The 22327-nt window shown below is 39.4% G+C and overlaps 1 protein-coding gene across 1 annotated transcript in view; it reads right to left on the reverse strand.

Moving 5' to 3' along the window:
- CMPK1 (cytidine/uridine monophosphate kinase 1) overlaps window positions 1–20809 on the reverse strand; it is a 36400-nt gene extending 15591 nt beyond the window's left edge. The window contains exon 1 of the mRNA XM_006051659.3: window positions 20506–20809. Coding sequence (XP_006051721.1) covers window positions 20506–20676 — 171 coding nt within the window. The 5' untranslated portion in view covers window positions 20677–20809. The remainder of the gene's footprint in view (window positions 1–20505) is intronic.
- Window positions 20810–22327: the final 1518 nt, after the last annotated feature.

Below are 22327 nucleotides of genomic sequence, written 5' to 3' on the forward strand. Positions count from 1 at the left end.
AACAATGTGTTTATCTTGTTTACTTTCTTCTTATAAACAAACAGGTCAATAGCCTTCCAATCAACTAGCGATGGCTAATTAGAAAATGTACATTTTAAAAGATCCTATTCAAGTCAACTTACCTCAGTTTAAAAAATCCTACATGGTACTAAACAGTACTAAAAACTTAAATTTAGGGATACTAATATGTAAGAATTATATGGAGAAACTAGAAACACTTAAAATCAATATCATAAAAAGAAGGCATAGATAATGGATAGAAAGATTAAATACAGTAAATATATAAATTTTCCACAAATTAATCTATAAATTGATAGCAACCTCAATCAAAATTCAACTGGGATTATTTATTTTTTAATGAAACTTGATGAGTTGATTCTCAAGTTTAACAGAAGAGGTAAATGTGAGATCATGACCAAACTCTAAAATATTAACAAACACAAATGTAAACTTGTCCTACCAGGTGACATAAAATATTATAAAGCTATAGTAATTAAAACAGTATGAAAAAATTTTTTTTAATTTTAAATGGACATGAATTTAAAATAAATAAATAAAACAGTATGATACTGGTTTAAAAATAGACAAACATAACAATGAAACTCAACAGAGTCCAAAAACAGACCTAAGTATAAATGGGAATTCAATAAATGATAGTTATTATCTAAAGATCAACAGAGAAAAGATGAACTACTTAATAAATGATACTATGCAACTGGCTACCATCTGAAAAAAAAATTAGATTCTTGCACATCATATGCAAAACTAAATTTCAGGTAAATTAAAGTTCTAAAACAACCCAATACAAGCAAAACAAAACAACAACAAAACCCAATCACAGGATAGTACCAGGGGGAAATAAGATTGTGAGAAAGACACTCCAAAATAAGAATCAAAACAGCATGTTTGACCATATAAATAATAAAAACTTCTGAACAAAGAAAGACAACATAGATATAACCAAATGACAAGCAACAAACTGGGGGTAAATATTTTCACCATATAAAGGTGATAGGGTAATATACACTGTATATAAAGACGTCCTACTAACAAAGAAAAATGCTCAATACAAAAGTGGGCAAAGGATAAGAACAAACAATTCAGAGAAAAGGAGAGAACAGATGCTCAACCTTACCGGTAATCACGAAAAAGCAAATTAAAGCAAAGTAATTTCATTTTTCACACGTCAGATTGGTTAAAATAAAAAGATGTATCTGGCTATGCCAAGGACCAGGGGTGGGGGAGAACCCAGCACCTTGACAGTTTGTGGGAGTATAAACTGCCTAAGCAGTTTTGGAGGGCAATTCGGTAGAGTCTAACAAAATTTAAGTCTGTATACCCTTTGGCTCAGTGATGCCATTTCTAGGAGTTATGCTACTGAAACAGTTGTGCATGTGCATAAAGACACATGTACATGACAGTTGATGTTAGCATCATTTATAAACAGAAAATCTAAATGCCTACAAATACATGAATAGTTAAATAGAGTATTGTATATATTATGAATGGAGTAGAGCTATCTACATGTGCTGATATGGAAAGCTATCCAAGATATACTGTTAAGCAAAGAAATGCATGGCATGGAACAAAAGGCAGTATTTGTGCATGCATTTTTATCTGTGTATAAATATATCAAAAAAGGACCAGAAAGCCACACATAAAAATGCTGATAGGTGATTACATAAGGAGAGGAAGCTAAGGTTAATTAGAGAACTTTCAGTTTTTACTTTATGTACTTTCAAATTGTTTGAATCTCAAAGTACATGTATACATATAAACTTTAAAGTTTTTTAATTTAAAAAAGGTTATATTCTATCTACATGTCTCTAAATGGCAAATATCACAAAGTAAGACTGATGGTTTAAGTGTTTTATTAATACCAGATCCTAAGAGAACAGCAAAATAAATAGCCTAACATTAGGAATAAATATTTCTACATAAAAAGTTATCCAATTCCATGAAAAAAGAAAAACAGTACCTGCACAATCACAAACTTATTTAGAATTTAAAACTAAATCACTGTTGAGAATAGCAGCAAAAATCAATTCAAATGTTTGGATAAAAGTTTCCCTGGAAAGTGATTCATTCCTCAAACAAAGGAGAAACAAAGTATAATACAGCAACACAGAAACACACTGCATGGGCATGAAGTCAAGAGTTATAGAAGGAGACAGAAAACAGTCCAGTTTTATAGCCTAGAAACAGATGGAAATTTAGAGACACACTGAGTTGAGAGGATCCAAAAGGCACAGCAGCAGAATTTTAAAAGGAAACATATTTCAGTGAAGCCATACACTAGGCACTTGAGTTCAAAATTATAAGCAGGATGTTCTGGAAATGACACCGCCATGGCAGACAATGTAACCACACTACTTCTAGTCTCCAAAATGACCCCTTGGAGCATTTTCAGAACTTTACTGTGCCAGCCTCTCTCAACTGTTTTTTCTTTTTTTTTTTAAGAAAGAGAAAATTAATCTAGCTTAGACAACAAAGAATCATCTTCATTTTTAGTTCATCAACCTGTGCTAATAGGAGGTGTGAAGAAAATCAATATTTTTTAAAAAGTAGTACATGTTTTTTAAAAAACTTTGGTATAAAATTTACCTTTATGATTACATTTTTCTTAATCGAAAATTACAGTCAGTCTACGAATACATATTTTTGATGGTACAGCTATCAAATTCTAGCCCGGCCTGGGATTTAACATTGACTACAGACAAATTAAAAGACTCTTACTCCTTGGAAGGACAGTTACGACCAACCTAGATAGCATATTAAAAAGCAGAGACATTACTTTGCCAACAAAGGTCCGTCTAGTCAAGGCTACGGTTTTTCCTGTGGTCATGTATGGATGTGAGAGTTGGACTGTGAAGAAAGCTGAGTGCCAAAGAATTGATGCTTTTGAACTGTGGTGTTCGAGAAGACTCTTGAGAGTCCCTTGGACTGCAAGTAGATCCAACCAGTCCATTCTAAAGGAGATCAGCCCTGGGTGTTCTTTGGAAGGAGTGATGCTAAAGCTGAAACTCCAGTACTTTGGCCACCTCATGCGAAGAGTTGACTTACTAGAAAAGACTCTGATGCTCAGAGGGATTGGGGGCAGGGGGAGAAGGGGACGACAGAGGATGAGATGGCTGGATGGCATCACCGCCTCGATGGACATGAGTTTGAATAAACTCCAGGAGTTGGTGATGGACAGGGAGGCTTGGCATGCTGCAGTTCATGGGGTCGCAAAGAGTCGGACACGACTGAGCGACTGAACTGAACTAAACAGACAACTATACCCATTTATATAATGTAGACCAGAATATAAGGGATTCTTGTTTCTTGATGAGAATCTGACTTTCTCACATGCAGGAAATGTCCTAATAAGTGATAAGTTTATGGGTAATTTTTATGGAAAACTGTCTTCCCTGCTGTAACTACACAACAGGAAGAATGCTGGAAATCATTTTGAAAAATGGACAACCTCTCCCACCTCTCTAGTCTGACTTGGTGAAAGTTGCTCAGTTGTGCCCGACTCTTTGAGACCCCATGGACTATACAGTCCATGGAATTCTCAGGCCAGAACACTGGAGTGGGTAGTGGTTTAGTCGCTAAGTTGTGTCCGACTCTTATGGCCCATGAACCATAGCCTGCCTTTCCCTTCTCCAGAGCATCTTCCCAACCCAGGGATGGAACCCAGGTCTCCCACAATGCAGGCGGATTCTTCTGCAGCTGAGCCACAAGGGAAGCCCAAGAATACTGGAGTGGGTAGCCTATCCCTTCTCCAGCGGATCTTCCTAATCCAGGAATTGAATGCAGGGGTCTCTGGCATTGCAGGCAGATTCTTTACCAACTGAGGTTAGACCCAATTATGCCCTGGAATCAGTCAAGGAAGTAAGACAAATCTATTACTCCCACTCTTCCTTTCCACCTACACTATCCCCTCTCTCTTCCACCCTCAACTCTCAGTCTCAGGCACAATACAGACACTCACCAATTATACCTCTTTTACAGTTTTGGCCTCACTATCAATCCTTTAATCTCTGCTCCATAGGCAATAGAAAGCATACTGTATGTTCTAAAGTGCAAGATATCAGACTTCATCAAAGTTAAAATTTATGTGCTTTCAAGGGCACTACCACGAAAATGAAAATATGACCCAAAGGATAGAAAAAAACATTTACAAATAATATATCTGGATAAGGGACTTATACCAAAAATATATTTTAAAAACTTTACAATTTAGTAATAAAAACAACCCAGCTTTAAAAGTTACAAAAGACAGTTTTTTAAAATGCAATATTCTGCAGGGAAGAAAAAGGACAAATGATCCAAACAGACATTTCTGCAAAGAAGATACGGAAATGGCCAATAAGTATGGGAAAGTTGCTCAACATCATCAGTCATCAGGGAAATGCAAATCAAAACCATAATGAGATACCAAGTCACACCCATTAGGATGGCTATTTATTTATTTTCCTTATGCCTTGATTCAAGCAATTTATTCATGTGAATTTCCTCTCCCTATGTGGTCACTGCAGAAATTTCATTTCAAATGGCTATTTAAAAAAAAAAAGGCCATGTGAGTCATGAAAGATGCTCACAGCATTAAGGCATTAGGGAAATGCAAGTCAAAACCACAATAAGACACCACTGTACACCTACTAGAGTGGTGACAATCAATCAAACAAACATAAAATGATAAGTGTTGGTGAAGATAAAGAAACCACACATCATTGGTAGGAAGGAAAAATGGCACAGCTGCTGGGGAAAGTAGTTTGGCAGTTCCTCAAACAAGTTAAACAGAATTATATGATCCAACAATTCCACTCCTAGCTATATAACCAAACGACTGAAACAGATGCTTGCATGTCAGTGTTCACTGCAGCACGACTCCAAATAGTGCAAAGGTGCAAGTGCTCATCCAACGACAGATGAATGGATAAACAACACGTAATATACATATACAGTGAACCATCATACAGCCATAAAAAGGAATGGATGAAACTTAAAAACATTATGTTAAGTGAAATAAGCTGTGAAAAAAACAAAACAAAACAGGGGGGAACAAATACTGTATGATTCTACTTACACAATGTACCGAAAACAGGCAAATTCAGAGGAAAAATTAGACTAGAAGGTACTAGTGGCTGGGGGAAGGGACGAAATGGGAAATTATTGCCTAAAGGTAGAGTCTTTGGTGTGAAGAGAAAGTCTTAGAAATCGTGGTGATGGTTGCACAACATTATAAATGCAATTTATACCACTGAATTACATACTTAAAGTGGTTGAAATAGCAAATTTCATGATATATTTTGTGTGTGTGCTTAGTCGCTCAGTTGTGTCTGACTCTTTGCGAACCCATAGACTATAGCCCAGCCAGGCTCCACTGTCCATGGGGATTCTCCAGGCACGGATACTGGAGTGGGTTGCCATGCCCTCCTCCAGGCCAATCTTCCCAACCCAGAGACTGAACCCAGGTCTTCTGCATTTCACGCAGATTCTTTACCATCTGAGCCATCAGGGAAACCCTTGATATATTTTATCACAATTTAAAAAAAATTAGTAACATAATAACATAGCAAAGCCTTTGAATTGTACACTTTAAGTGGATGAGTTGTGTGGTATGTAAATTATATTTCCAAGTTATTTTTTTAAAAACACAGAATATGATTTCTGAAAAATCAGAAACAAAATGTCTAAAACAAAGAACCAACTAATTAATGTATGTAATCTATAGAATATGATATCATCATATAGATTATGTGGTAAAAGTACATTTACTAACATGATAATATGCTTGTGATATTATAAGTAAAAAGCAGGTTTCCAGAGTATGAGCCTACTAAAAAAAAAAAATCTCTGGAAATATATGTCCCAAAATATTCATTAATGGTGGTCTTTTCTGGGTGGTAAGATTACTGGTGATTTTTACACTGTTGTTTTACTCATCTGTATTTTCTAATTTTTCTATAACGTATGTGTACTATTTGTATAATTAAAAAGTAACCAAAAGTAAAAGCACTTGCATCGTTAATAAGAGGACAGTTAAGGTATATATACAGGTTTAGCTTATGACACCCAATCATTAGGTCATTCGCTCCATTTGGCATCGAGTAACCTATTTTGAATATAAAGAGCATTTATACTATAAGCTTTATAGTATACTTTATACTATAAGCTTTTCCCTAAATCTAGTTGCCCATTCTAGGATTTTTAAATCTAAGCTAACTCCAAATATTTTCTCTAAGTAGAAAGACCTTTCATATTTGGTAGACTCTAAAATACCACCTTGAGTTTTTAAAAATCTGTAAACTGACTAGTGTGGGTAATCATTTCCTTATGCCATAGTAAACAATGGGAATACAATGCTTCCTTAAACTACTTTAATCTAAATTACTCTTTGAGCTCTTTACCATAGACCTTTTCTAAAATAATGTTACTCTTTACACATTTTACTGAGGGCCATGTACTGTGCTGAACACAGTAGATGCATTATGGCATCATCTTTATAACAACCCAGTGAAGCTGGCATTATTATCATCACTTTACAAATGAAGACACAGAATCAGAAAAGTTAAGCAATATGGCCATAAATGGCAGACTGAGATTTGAGCCAACATCTGATTTCAAAGTCTACATTCTTTCTAATACTATACTATATTGTAAGAAAGTTGGCTCAACATCCCATTTCTTAAATATTTTTAATTAAAAAAATTCATACATACACAATTGTTCCATTTCAAAAAGCTATTCCTTTTCCCGCCTTTATACATACTTTGTTACCACTCTGAAGTTCTATGTAAATATGAAATTCAGTGGGAATTTATTAAGTACAATTCCTTGGTGCTCCCATTCATATAGCATACAATGGCAAAGAATATATACCTATTCATAGTGACTGAATAATATACCTCCTGAATGTGACTACACAGGATTACAGGATTACTATCTAACATTGAAGTCTGGGTATACAGATCTGTTTTAGGGCTGTCCAGACTATCTACTTTCAAACTCCTCATTTTACAAAAGGGGAAACTGAGATAAGCTGACTTGCTAATTAGCGGAAACTGGCACTTGATCCCAGGTCTTGTGACTTTCAGTGACTATTACTCCACAGTGGACCTCTGAGGTAATTCCTAGGTGACAGACAAGGAGACAGAATCTTGCCATCAAGCTACTGTGGCCTTTGCATGTCAGAATCTGCTGCTGCTGCTGCTAAGTCGCTTCAGTCGTGTCCGACTCTGTGAGGCCCCAGAGATGGCAGCCCACCAGGCTCCACCGTCCCTGGGATTCTCCAGGCAAGAACACTGGAGTGGGTTGCCATGTCCTTCTCCAATGTGTGAAAGTGAAAAGTGAAAGTTAAGTCGCTCAGTTCTGTCCGACTCTTCAAGACTCCATGGACTGCAGCCTACCAGGCTCCTCCGCCCATGGGATTTTCCAGGCAAGAGTGTGGGAGTGGGTTGCCATTGCCTTCTCCGCAGAATCTGCTAGTGGAAACTAAAAGGGAGACTTCAAGTTGACGGACTTTATCATTTTGTTGTATCCTAGCAGGGAGATGAGATCAGGAACTTTATCCACACACAGAGTTAGGCATATCTGACCCACCACTCAGCCAGACTCTGACCATCCTTGCTTCATTTGCTTCATTCTTGCCTTTTCCCACTCTTGACACCATTTCCACTTGCCTCATCCAATAATCATTCAATAAGTAGCAAATAAAAATTTCCAATTTAAAAACCTAAATTAGGACTTCCCTAGTAACACAGTGGATAAGAACCTGCCTACTAAGGCAGGGGACATGGGTTGGATCCCTGGTCCAGGAAGATATCACATGCTTTGGAGCAACTGAGCCTGTGTGCCCCAACTATTGAGCTCTAGAGCCTGGGGGCTGCAATTACTGAAATCTATGACTAGAGCCTGTGCTCTGCAACAAAGAGTAGTCCCAGCTCACCACAACTAGAGAAAGTACATGCAAAGCAGTGAAGGCCCTGAATAGCCAAAAATAAATAAATGAAAATTATTTTAAAAATAAAAAACTAAATTAGCCATCAAGTCAATTCCCAATTACATAATAACTGGGCTGTCTCTTTACTCCCAGTAGACACCAAGAGGAAAAAATTCATGTTATGATCAAGATCTACCTAAACTATACTTGATTATAAAGGTAAATCCTATAGGCCAAAGTAAATACACAGAACTTTCCAGTGACAAACACCGACTGATACATCATGGAAGTTCCAAACAAAAAGTGAGCAAGGAAGGAGTCTTTTTGTGAAGTCCCAAACTGAGCATATTTAATTGCTTGTTGGTACAGAATACACCCTAATGATGAATAGAACCAACTTACTGGTCTTCTGGAGATGGCTGATGGAAACCAAGCATGGAACCCTGTATTTTGGGGGGACCCAGTCCCTCAAAGTTTCTGAGAATGGAACATAGTAACTGGGGCTTCTTCCTTTACCAAAGTTCAACAAGCAGCAGCAAACTGTCAGCAAACAGTATGTCCAGTCACACCTGTTCCCTATTAAATTCTAAACGCTCTTATCGCATGTTTAGTCTGTAAATATGTTCTTAATTTCACTGAAATGTTAGAGTCAATACATTTTCATATGGTAACTGGGCTAAAAGTACTAGCTTTAAAGCTAAGAAGAGTCAGTGTGATGACATAAAGAATAAGACAGTTATCCCCTGCCCCCTGCTATGGTTTTTCCAGTAGTCATGTAAGGATGTAGGAGTTGGACCATAAGGAAGGCTGAACGCTGAAGAAATGAGGAAGGCTGAACACTGAAGAAATGATGCTTTTGAACTGCGGTGTTGGAGAAGACTCTTGAGAGTCTGTTGGACTGCAAGAAGATCAAATCAGTAAATCATAAAGGAAATTGACCCTGCATTTTCATTGGAGGGACTGATGCCAAAGCTGAAGCTCTAATACTTTGGCCACCTGATGCGAAGGGCCAACTCACTGGCAAAGACCCTGATGCTGGGAAAGACTGAGGGCAAGAGGAGAAGGGGGTGACAGAGGATGAGATGGCTGGATGACGTCACTGACTCAATGGACGTGAGTTTGAGCAAACTCAGGGAGATAGCAAAGGACAGGGAAGCCTGGTGCTGCAGTCCATGGGGTTGCAAAGCGTAGGACATGACCTAGAGACTGGACAATAACTCCTGCTTCCACCCTTTTTCCCTTATCTGGTCTAAAAGTCTCACTACAAGAGAGGTTTCTCTGAAATGCTCTGAATTTCAATTCAGAAGGACACTGTTACAAATACTATAATCCTAAAAAAAAAAATACTGTACTCCTTTGTGACTTTCGGAGAGCTTTCAGATTGCAGTTCTCTCCTATTAGCATCTTAACTAGAATGTGGTGTTTTAATTGACTACCGTCACTAAAAACATTAACTCGAAGGATGTAAATGAAGTAGATTTCAGTGGGAGTAAGGATACGAGGAAGAACCAGAACTAAAGAGGTGTTCTGAGCTAGGGCAGACTTAGGTAGAGGTGTCTAATTTTGATGGGGCCAGAATATTCATTCAAAATCCCTCCGAGCACAGCACACTCATGTAGTTATTAACATATAATTTATTATTACCTTTCAAAGCATGACCGAGCTGGCCAAAAAAGACTAATTCAACTTCATATAAATAAGAAAGCACAAGTCCAGACGAATGAGAGAGTGCTGGATTTGTGGCTGCCCTGGGGATGTCCCCATCCCCAAATCACAAGTGGCTGGAGCCTAGGATTTAATAGGCCACAAAGAAGGGAGAAGAGACAAAGACTGAGGCCTAAGTAGGACTGGAGTTCGGATCAATGAGTTCCACATAAAGTCAGGACCTCTGAACCATGATACCCTTGGTGCTTGACCTAGGAAAAGAGAACCTACCAGCAGAGAAAACAGCAAAATGTCCTAACTACAAGCCTATACTGATTAAAGAAACTTCTAAAGGATATACTTCAAGAAAGAAAATGATCTCAGTGAGAAGGTCTGAGGTGCAAAAATAAATGGTTAATAAAGTGGTATGTATTTTTATTATAACAATTTATTATTATTATAATTATGCATATTATTCCCGGAGAAGGCGATGGCACCCCACTCCAGTACTCTTGCCTGGAAAATCCCATGGACGGAGGAGCCTGGTAGGCTGCAGTCCATGGGGTCTCGAAGAGTCGGACATGACTGAGCGACTTCACTTTCACTTTTCACTTTCATGCATTGGAGAAGGACATGGCAACCCACTCCAGTGTTCTTGCCTGGAGAATCCCAGGGACGGGGGAGCCTGGTGGGCTGCCGTTTATGGGGTTGCACAGAATCAGACACGATTGAAGTGACTTAGCAGCAGCAGCAGCAGCATGCATATTATTCCAAACAAACATTTGTAGAAAACATTAACAGGTCATTTGTAGGGATTAAAAAAAAAAAGTCAAAATCCTAAAAAAAAGAGAAAACAGAATAAGATAGAAAATAGAGTCAAGTGTCCTAAGGTACACTGTTTAGAGAAAAGTAAAAATATTAATATTAGACTCAAGTTAAATAATATGTGTGCTTAAAATTTCTAGTGTAACCACTAAAAAGAGACTGTAGAGCTTCCAAAGTAGGAAGGAATAAATCACGAGGGAAAAAAATCTTAAGCAACTCAAAAGAAGGTTGAGGAAGTAGGGGTGGCAGAAGAGTAGGCAAAACTAACACAGGAAAAGTAAAATGATGATGATGATAATAAACATATTTATAAAGGACTTACCATGTACCAGGCACTGCTCTAAGTACTATATGTACATTAGCTCATATACTCCTCACAAACCATTCTGAAGTAGATAGTATATATTATTAATATTCCCATTTTACAAGTGAGGAAATTGAGGCACAGAAACTAAACCTTTGCTAAGATCTCACACACTAGACAGTCTAACTCTCGAGTCTGAACTCTACATACTGCCTAGTAGACAATACACTAGTGTGACAGTTTGACATTTGTTCATGTCCTTTCAAATCCATTTTTCTTCAGTCTAACAACAAGAATGCCAACCAAAGTGTAGCTACTTACATTGCTCAAGACACTTCCTTCATTGACTATGGATAGGCAAGCACAGAATAGGAAAGGAGAGAGATGCCCACGTTATGAGAAGTGACTAATACAGAGCAGGCACTGTGCCAGACATTTTACTACGTGGATTCTCTTGGTTAATCCTCATAATCACCCTATAGAGTAGATTGGTATCACAAATGTCCAGAGGAGAAAACCAAAGAGCCAAAAATTTAAATAACTCACAAAATGGCAAAAATCTTTTATGACTGGCTTCAAAATCTACTTAACAAATGTTTATTGAGCATCAACTTATGCCAGACATTGTACTATACACTAAAGATGTGAGAGTAAATTTAGAAATCTTAAGGCTCTCACCCTTATGGAGCTTATGGTCTAATGGAGGAGACAATCCAATAATCATAAAGTTAAAGGTGGCCTGCAAACTGATATATGTTATAAAGGACAACATAATTAAAAACTGGTAACTATCATAAAGGACAAAAAAATTACAACTGATAGAGCCCATAATTGAGAAATCTGACCTAGTCTAAAAATTGAGGGCTATTTTCATTGAGGAAGTCATTTTTAGCTCATGGTTCCCAAACTGTATGCCACAGTGCCCTGGAGCACTGCAGCAAATTCACAAGAGTGCCCTGGATTTACATTTTTAAGGGAAATAGAGCAATACTGAACATCTATTAGATATCATGTGAACTATTAGCTCAGGGTAGCTCACAATTTCAACTTTAGATCATGCACATTCTTTTTGAAGACACATCTTTGTGATGCTGACCTTTTGGTGGGCAGTTGCTGTAATAAAAATTAAGTACCACATGAAAATTAAAGTGGAAAAGGAAATGAGGATGGAAGTGGCCAATCTGATTCCAAGGTATGAGAAATTGGACAGTGCCTAACAGGCATATATTAGTAAGTGATCGAGAATGAAATAAAGCTGCTTTATTTTAGCTTATTTAGCTAAAATTTATTTAGCTGCTTTATTTTTCTTTTAGCTTATATGTACTTTTTCTTTAAACAGCTACTAGATTGTTAGGAAATACTTAAGCATTGTTTGGATCTAATTACTGGATAAATATAATTAATTAATAGATAAATATAATTACTTAATAAATATATTTATTTTGAACTAAGCTGTTTGTGAAAAAAAAGTACAGAGACACGAAGGACACTATGAACTGTGAATGTTTGGGAATCTTCGTATTATGCTAAGAACTGAAGAATAAGTAGGCTTTTCAAACACCATGCAGTAGAATGAGCAACAGCAAAAGACAGGGTCCCTATCCTTGAAGACATTACAATCTAGTTTGGGAGGCATAACTAAAAGATAAATAATTTTTCGTTTGTTTTGTTTTTGGCCACACTGCATGGCTTGAGGGATCTCAGTTCCCTGGCCAGAGACTGAGCCCAGGCTACAGCAGTGAAAAGTGCAGAATCCTAACCCCTAGGTCACCAGGGAACTCCCAATGAACGATTTTAAAACAATCTGTTAAACTTTAATATTTGCAAAAATCTTTCATATCCTTTCTCATGAAATTATATTAAGTACGTGTCTATCTTCACTGTAAATTAAGAGCCCCTTACTCCTTGGAAGGAAAGTTATGACCAACCTAGATGGCATATTCAAAAGCAGAGACATTACTTTGCCAACAAAGGTCCGTCTAGTCAAGGCTACGGTTTTTCCTGTGGTCATGTATGGATGTGAGAGTTGGACTGTGAAGAAGGCTGAGCGCCGAAGAATTGATGCTTTTGAACTGTGGTGTTGGAGAAGACTCTTGAGAGTCCCTTGGACTGCAAGGAGATCCAACCAGTCCATTCTGAAGGAGATCAGCCCTGGGATTTCTTTGGAAGGACTGATGCTAAAGCTGAAACTCCAGTACTTTGGCCACCTCATGCGAAGAGTTGACTCACTGGAAAAGACTCTGATGCTGGGAGGGATTGGGGGCAGGAGGAGAAGGGGACGACAGAGGATGAGATGGCTGGATGGCATCACTGACTCGATGGACGTGAGTCTGAGTGAACTCCGGGAGTTGATGGACACGGAGGCCTGGCGAGCTGCGATTCATGGGGTTGCAAAGAGTCGGACACGACTGAGCAACTGAACTGAACTGAACTGAGAGGGTAGTATTTCCCAACACAGAGCAAATAGTTTGCATTTAGGAAGTGTTTTCTGGGTCAGTCTCACTTGCATCAGTTTACTCTCCTTAGGCTTTTCTCAGAATTGAAAGCTCCAACTCCTCTGTGCAAGGGTAACTCGGCTTTAAGTGTTCTCCAGTACAACACATCTCCTGGCTGCTTCTTTCCTACTGTCCTTCAAAAGTCAGCTCATACATATTCACTGCCCGCCAGGAAGCTTTCCCTGACCAAATGAACTATAATTTAAATGTCCCTTATCTAAACGGTCTATTTGGTTTCTTTCCATCATAGGATTTACCACTCTTTTCCTGTAGTAGTCACTGTTTAACTTTCATATGTCCCAGCTCATTGTAAACTTTTGACAGCAGGGTCCATGCCTTATTCACCTTAGCAACTATCATAGTGCCCAGCTCTCAAAGACTGTTTTCTGAATAAACGACAAGTACAGGGAAATTTTTTTTAAGTCTAATTATGCCTTTCACCTTAATGGACTTCTTGGGGAAAAAGAGTTATTCAGGAAAACTCTGAGGAGGAGATTAACAAATGTGCAAAAATTAAAATGACTGATAACTATCCAGTGCTAGTAAAAAAAAAAAATCATACACCGCTGTAGAAATGTAATTAAGTACAATGTTTTTGAAAAGTAATCAAACTATTATCAATTAAAATTAAAAATGCATTTATCTTCTGACTTAGCAATCCTATTTTTAGGAATCTTGCTTGCAAAAATAAAAGCATCCATATGCAATATTATATGTACAAGGAAGTTTACTGAAGCACTGTTTGCAACAGCAAAATAATTCCTGAAAAGTATGCTAAATGTCTAGCAATAGTGGGGGAATGGTACAACTATGCTACGGTAACATCCATATTATGGACTGTTCTGTAGCTACTGATAAAAATGAGTTAAGAGGAGAGCCATGGTACATTCCATAAAAAACAGAATAATCCCACTTGGAGGTAAAAAAAGGTAAACATACGCACTTTTATTTGTAAAAGTACTGAGAAAGAGTTAATACCAGACAGTTAATACTGGTGACCTCAGGTTAGAGCCACCAACAACTATGTATTACAATTGTAACAACTATGTATTACAATTGTAACTTAAAGTGGAAAGAAAAAAAAATAAAGTTTTCAAAGGTAAGAACAGTAAATAATCTGAATATACTCTCCCTCCTCCAAATTCTTAAGGACAACAAAAACTCCACAATACAGTTACCTTTAATGAGATGACAGTGATCTGGGAGAGTTGAGGATTCTATGGACTCTCTTTTTAGAGATGATTTAAACTTTTCTTTAAATAAACAAACTTAAAATCTAGTTGTCCAGTGGATCTTCCTAGTTTCTTTAATGAGTGATAGTTTGCTTTGGGGATTTGTAATCAGGAGTTTGATAATTTTAGAATGCTCATCAGATTTTTACAACTATACCATTTACTCACTGAGAGTAAACTGAAGTGTTAACATGAGAAATCAGAGAAAGAGGTTTCCAACAAACACTTAGGATCCTGAAACTGGAAGCACTGCTACTTGGGCGCCCCCTGGGGACTGAGTTTTAAATTTTTTTACATCCTCAAGACAAACTGGTGTGCTATATAACTGTTCATTCAAAGAACACTTAATAAGCACCTATTATGTACCAGGCACAATGTTCAACACTAGAGACAAAAAGATAAATAAAATAGAGTTTCTGATTTCTATAATGCATACTTAAAGTCAGCATCACCCAAAACTTTCTAAGTACAGCAGGAAACAATGCAAACAGTGTCAGACTTTATTTTCTTGGGCTCCAAAATCACTGCAGATGGTGACTGTAGCCATTAAATTAAAAGACACTTGCTCCCTGGAAGAAAAGCTATGACAAACCTAGACAGCATATTAAAAAGCAGACACATTACTTTCCCAACAAAAGTCCATATAGTCAAAGCTATGGTTTTTCCAGTAGTCACATATAAAGGTGAGACGTTGGACCATAAGGAAAGCTGAGCGCCGAAGAACTGATGCTTTTGAACTGTGGTTTTGGAAAACGACTCTTGAGAGTCCCCTGGAAAGCAAGGAGATTAAGCCAGTCAATCCTGGAAATCAACCTTGACCGTTCATTGGTAGGACTGATGTTGAAGCTGAAGCTCCAATACTTTGGCCACCTGATGTAAAGAACTGACTCACTGGAAAAGACCCTGATGCTGAGAAGGATTGAAGGCAGGAGGAGAAGTGGACGACAGAGGATGAGATGGTTGGATGGCATCGCCGACTCGATGAACATGAGTTTGAGTAAACTCTGGGAGTTGGTGATGGACAGGGAGGCCTGGCATGCTGCAGTCCATGGGGTTGCAAAGAGTCAGACACGACTGAGTGACTGAACTGATCAGCATGTAGAATACAAAATATAAACTACTCATAGAGGTCCTGGAGGAAATTATAACACAGAAGATGATAAAAATGCTGTTGGGGTGCTTCAAAAAGGAATTTGGCATGAATATAAGCTTTAGCATAATTTGTTCATTTAACCAAAATGTTCACCATCTTTAAAAGACAGTAGATTTAAACATCTCAGATAACAGATGCAAAATTGTGGTTATTGTTTTTGGACAAGTTTAGGTTATGGCATCATGATTTTTCTTGGGCCAAAACAATACAAACAAAGCTTAATTTAAAAAATTAAAAACTGACATGGTATCCTAACATCAGATTTTTGTTGTTGTTGTTGTTCAGTCTTTAAGTCATGTCCCACTCTTTGTGACCCCATGGACTGCCACACACCAGGCTTCCCTGTGCTTCACCATCTTCCAGAGTTTGCTCAAACTCATGTCAATTGAGTCGGTGATGCTATCCAAGTATCTCATCCTCTCTTGTCCCCTTTAGTCACAATAATAATAACTCCACTCTGAGAACTTGAGTCTTGATTGCACTGATTTAGGAAATGGTTAATCTTCATAAACAAAATGAGGATGAGAAAACAGACTTAAAACAATTAGTTATAAAATGAAACTGATTTTCCAGGCAAGAGTACTGGAGTGGGGTGCCATTGCCTTCTCCGGAAACTGAAAAAGATCAGTTCAAATAAATGGGCAAAATTTAACCTCAAAGCCTCCTTTCAATCTTTCCTTCCCAGTTCACAACACTTTCAGAAGATACTGTATCAGATTTGCCTTTTCTTCCTCAAGGTCTGGGAGAGCAAGAAGCAGAGCTAGAATTCACAGCCAGAAAAACAAAACAACAATAAGCAACAGCTTCCCTCTGTGACACAACCACAATCCCAAAGTCCCAGGACATTAGAGAGCCAGACAGTCTCAGGTTCTGTGGCCAGGGCCCAAAGAAGTACTTCTGGTGGCCTGAGTTGGAAATTAATTTAATTTTCCCAAAGGAATAATTCTATTTCAGCCACATTTCAGGTACCCTGTGAGCTGAATTAGCAATGGCATGATAGTTGGGGACTTCAACCTTTATTATATAACTTTTTCCCTACAGAAAAATAATTAGTTCCAAAAATTATATTGTCTGGGATTCAGCTTACATTTGCCTGTATAATAAAGCATTGAGTCAAAATGCAATAGACTCATAAAAGAAAAATCAAAAACAAAAAACCTCTGACTTGACTGACCATAGACATTCCATTGTTTAATCTGCTAGAAGACAGCAATTACTAAATTAGAAACTATTTGGAATAAAAAGTAACAGTTTAAAAGAGTTTAAGTTCATATAATTGTTGAAATTTTAAAGAATAGGATAATATAGAACATATTTCATCACGGAAATCTTCTAATTCTTAACAGGTTTAAAATCTTGCCAGCCATTATCAGAGTAAAGAATAAATACTAGTTACAGAATGTAGAGATAATGTTTAATCCAGTGGAGTAATATGGGTATCATTAGCTTGGGTGTGGACACTTAAAAGTCACATTATGAGTCAGAAACAAAATACTTGAATGCTTTCAAATATATCAATCATAAACCAATTTTTAAAAGTAATACTACAGTGTACTTTGAAGTAAAAATAACCAATCTCATAAATTAAGAACAGGAACTCTAAAATAGAGGTAAAAAATTATTTGCATCTACTTATACCAGATATTTTATCTCATTTTATATTCACAAATGCCATACCAGATAGGTATTATTTCTCCCTTTTTACAGAGGAACCAAGCTAAAAGTAACAATTTCTCTGGGACTAAAGTGATAGCAAATGGAATAGTTAGGGTTATGGTCTGAACCTACATTTGTTTTAATTCTAGTAAATGGCTCATCAGAATTCAAGAAAATATTTGCAAACAAAGTAACAAGGGATTAATCTCCTAAGTATACAAATAGCTCATGCAGCTCAATATAAAAAAAAAAAAACCCCAAAAATTCCAATCAAAAAATGGGTAGAAGATCTAAACAGACATTTCTCCAAAGAAAACATCAGATGGCTAAAAGGCATCACTACATCATCACCAACTGTTAGAGAAACGTAAATCAAAGCTACAATGAGGTGTCACCTCACACCAGTCAGAATGGCCATCAATAAATCTACAAACAATAAATGCTGGAGATGGTGTGGAGAAAAGGGAATCCTCCTTCATTGTTGGTGAAATGTAATCTGGTACAGCCACTATGGAGAACAGCATGGAAGCTCCTTAAAAAACTAAAAATAAAGCTACCATATGATCCAGCAATCCCACTCCTGGGCATATCTGGAGAGAACCATGATTCAGAAACACCTGCACCTCAACGTTTACTGCAGCACTATTTACAATCACCAGGATATGGAAGTAACCTAACCATTCACAGACAGAGGAATGGATGAAAAAGATGCGATACATACATACAATGCAGTATTAATCCGCCATAATAAAGAAGGAAACAGTGTCATTTGCCACAACATGAATGGATCTAGAAACTGTCATACTGAGTGAAGTAAGTCAGAGAAAAACAAGAATCATATGATATCACTTACATGTGGAATCCAAAAAATTTGGTACAAAACAGAGAGTCACAGATACAGAAAACAAACTTACCAATGGGGAAGGGAATGAGGGAGGGATAAACTGAGATATTAGGATTGACACACACACACTACTGTGTATAGAATGCTTCCCTGGTAGCTCAGCTGGTAAAGAATCCACTTACAATGCAGAAGACCCTGGTTCGATTCCTAGTTCGGGAAGATTCCCTAGAGAAGGGAGGGATAGGCTACCCACTCCAGTATTCTTGGGCTTCCCTGGTGGCTCTGACAGTAAAGAATCAGCCTGCAATGTGGGAGACCTGGGTTGGGAAGATCCCCTGGAGGAGGGCATGGCAACCCACTCCAGTATTCTTGCCTGGAGAATCCCCATGGACAGAGGAGCCTGGTGGGCTACGGTCCATGGGGTCCCAAAGAGTCAGACAGGACTGAGCAACTAAGCTAGATACTAACGTATATAGAACAGATAACCGAAAGGGACATACTATATACTATAGGAAACTCTACTCAATACTCTGTGATGATCTGTATGGGAAAAGAATCTTTAAATAGGTGGATATATGTATCAGTTCAGTTGCTCAGTCGTGTCTGACTCTTTGTGACCCCATGGACTGCAGCATGCCAGGTCTCCCTGTCCATCACCAACTCCCGGAGCCTCCTCAAACTCATGACCATTGTGTCGGTGATGCCATCCAACCATCTCATCCTCTGTCGTCCCCTTCTCCTGCCTTCTATCTTTCCAGCATCAGGATCTTTTCCAGTGAGTCGGTTCTTCACATCAGGTGGCCAAAATATTGGAGTTTCAGCTTCAGGATCAGTCCTTCATGTAAAACGGACTCACTTTGCTCTACACCTGAAACTGTCACAACACTGTAAATCAACTATACTCCAGTAAAAATTAAAACAAAAACAAACAAAAATAAAGTCTTTTCTCCTTCCCCTATCATGCCATTTACATGTGAGTTATTTCATACATACAACAAAAACTTGAAATAAATTGTCATGTCTTTTAAAAAGTGAAAAGAACCAACAAAAATAAGGAGAATTTTTTTTTTTATCTATTTCTTGGTTGATTTAGTTCCACTTATATTCCTACAACTGATCAACAATTATCAATACAGCTATAAACACATAATGAAGATATTTATGTTACCATCCGACTATTTCTGGATGCTCTTTAGAGAATAAAATATAGTACAGGAGTGGGTTGTATGAACCTGAGAGAGGACTAAAATCCCAAAGCTAATAAAAGCCATGAGTTTGAGCAAGCTCGGGCAGTTGGTGATGGACAGGGAAGCCCCGCGTGCTGCAGTCCACGGACACGACTGAGCAACTGAACCGAATTGAATAAAAGCCATTTCCTAGAACAGAGGAGGGAATAATTTTAGAAGTTCTGGGTCAAAATCTTTTTGGTCTGAGTTTCACAAGAATTCTCTGGTGTTTTACAGCACGACTAGTCCCCTCTTCTGTTTCTAGATATCTCCTGTCTTCCTCCTCTCCCAAACATTCCCCGGATTCTCCAGTAAGTCTTTCACCCACACTGCAGCTAACCACATATCTATTCGAAAATTGTTAACGGAATTGAACCGGTAACCTTATCACACGTTGTGGGGGAGGGGGAGAATAACACCATTTTAGAGTTGGGAGGCATTTCATATTGAGTTTATATCTGCGTGCACAGCCTCTACTATTCTAGTGGGGACAACGGAGACTCGGAGAGAGGAAGTGACCTGGCCACAGACTAGGCGTGAGTTGGCAGCTGGGCCAGAGGTTGAAGTTTCATCTCATACTCCACGCTTTTCCAACCTCACGAAAGCGGGCTGGGCACTAACCATGACGGGTTTAGAAAAAGCAATCAGCAGATCCCAGAACACCTAAAGCCCTGTCACCCGGGGCTCCTTTCTAGAGTAAAGACCAATTTAGTTACCTGTTTAGAGTTCAGAGGGCCTGTGGGAAGGGGAGGGCTGAAAAAACCGGTCTCTCCTGAGGCAGCTGTGGGCACACCCCGACCTCTAACCCAAATCGACACAGCTGCCGCCTCCACCTGCCCCACAACCAGTGGTACTCCGACCTTCTACCCTCCTGGGATCCCTCTCCCAGCCCACTCTCGAGACGGACTTGGCCCCCAAAATGTAAGGGAAGAGGGGTGCAGGAACAAAGCAACCCCAAGCGATCCCCTTCCTTTCTGGGCGCCCCTGGGGCGGGCGGACGTGGACTACCAGTCCCGACATGCAGCGCGCCAGCGGACCCTCGACCACCGCCAAGTCCGCTGTGCATCGGCCGCCGGGACTCGTAGTCCGCGGTTCGGGAGTGGGGTGGGGGGTGGCGCGCACAGCCACGCGCGGCGGGACGGGCCAGCCCGGTGTCCGGTCAAGCCCAGGGAGCCTGCCGGCTGCCTGGGCCTCACCTCAACGATGCGGGCGCACTGGGTCCCCTTGCCGGCGCCGGGACCGCCGAGAACGAACACGACCTGCGGCTTCATTAAGCGATGCGGGAAGAGGAAAAGTGGCCGGCCGGTCAGCAGCGGAAAGCTAAGGCCTAAGACGTGCAGCAACCGGCGGCCGCAGCGGCTAAGCATGCACCGCGGCTGGGTTGGACGCTGAGAGAGCTGACAGCAGCCGGGCCGGCGTTGGCGCGGGGCGGGGCGCGGAGAAGGGGCGGGCCGAGCCGGCGCCCGCCGCGGCCCGGTCGCCGTGGCTGCCGAGGCGTCCGCGCTACAGACGGAAGGGGCGGGGCTTCCGCTGCTCTTTCGTTGGCCGCGCCCGAGTCCTCCCCGCCCCTCTGAGGGCTCATTCATTCGTTCTATCTGCAGGTGTTGAGCCAGCTAGTGTAGGGCCTGTGCTGGCTCCTGGCACATGGCGTACGGGAGAGCACGATCCGTTATATCTGCTCGCAAGTTTAAATTCCAGAGGGTAGGCAGCCGACCTGAACAAATCAACACGAATAAATAAATGCAAATAGCAATATTGGCTTTGAAGGAACCAAACGGAGGAATAACAAGAGATGAATGTAATTTGGCTATGGTAGTCAGACTTCTGAAGAGATGATATATAAGCCAAGATGTAAGGATAGGAAAGAGCAAAGCTAGGCAAACACTGAGATAGAGTGTCCCACAAAGAGAAAAAAGGCTAGTTTTTGCAAAACCCCTAAGACTTTAAACTGTGAGAGCACTTGAAAGGCCCATAAGATCAGTGCTATGTGAAACGAGCGAGGGAATGAAAGGTGGAAGAGTTTGGCTGGTGACGGGTCAGTCAGGCCCTTTGGTTAAGGAAAGGAGTTTGAATTATATGCTAATTGCAGTGGGAAGTCCTTCTAACTATAACTCCATTTCCCTGCCCCTTGCATTAGGGAAAATTTTCGAGAAGAAAAAGAGTTCAATGAATGAGTCTTAGTGAATAGACCTTTAAATGTTGGAGAGTGGAGGGGGAACCCAAGAAGGCAGAGCCAGAAAGGTAAGAAGAAAACCAGAATACATTGTTCCAGCAAAGAGAGTGTTCAGGGTGGGATTGTGGTGGAATAGTAGTCAACACTGTGTTAAACACAAATGAGTACAGATAAAACTGCATTTGGCAACAGGGGGACTTACAAAGAGTTCTGCCCAAAGCAAATCATACATTATATCTAATTTGAAGCCTGATTGAAAATGGAGTGGATAGGAGATGAGTAAATGAAAATAATAGAGAAAATAAGGGTCAAGACAAAGTTTATTTAGGATGGGTGATAGGAGCCATGCTGTCTAATATGGTAGCCCTTACCCACATATGGGTATTTAAATTAATTACATTAAAAATAATTAAAAATTCAGTTCTTCAGTTGTAATAACAACATTTTAACAGCTCAGTAATCACTTGTGTTTGTTTAGTGGAAATTGTATTGAACAGCATACATACCAACCCTGTCATCACAAAAAGTTCTGATGGTCAAAGCTATACTCAAGCTCATGCTTAAGGGGTTAGGAATGATTTGAAAGAAAGAAAGAGAGGTAACCCCTTGAGGAGAAAAATCAGATGAGCAAGTCCAAAGGACTTGGACACATCTAAGACACCTGGAGGACCTGAGATGACTTAAAAGTCCTAGATAGGAAGATGTTCATTTGTAACAGGAATAACAAGAAGAGTAGAGTTCAGGAAGTTTTGAAGGTAGGAAGGGTTCCTGTCTGATAGCTTTCTTTTTCTTGTAATGAAAGGGCAATATTACCTGAGGGGAAGGGGAAGGGACTAGAATATCTG

The sequence above is a fragment of the Bubalus bubalis genome, chromosome 6 (assembly GCF_019923935.1).
Source record: "Bubalus bubalis isolate 160015118507 breed Murrah chromosome 6, NDDB_SH_1, whole genome shotgun sequence".
Lineage (NCBI taxonomy): Eukaryota > Metazoa > Chordata > Mammalia > Artiodactyla > Bovidae > Bubalus > Bubalus bubalis.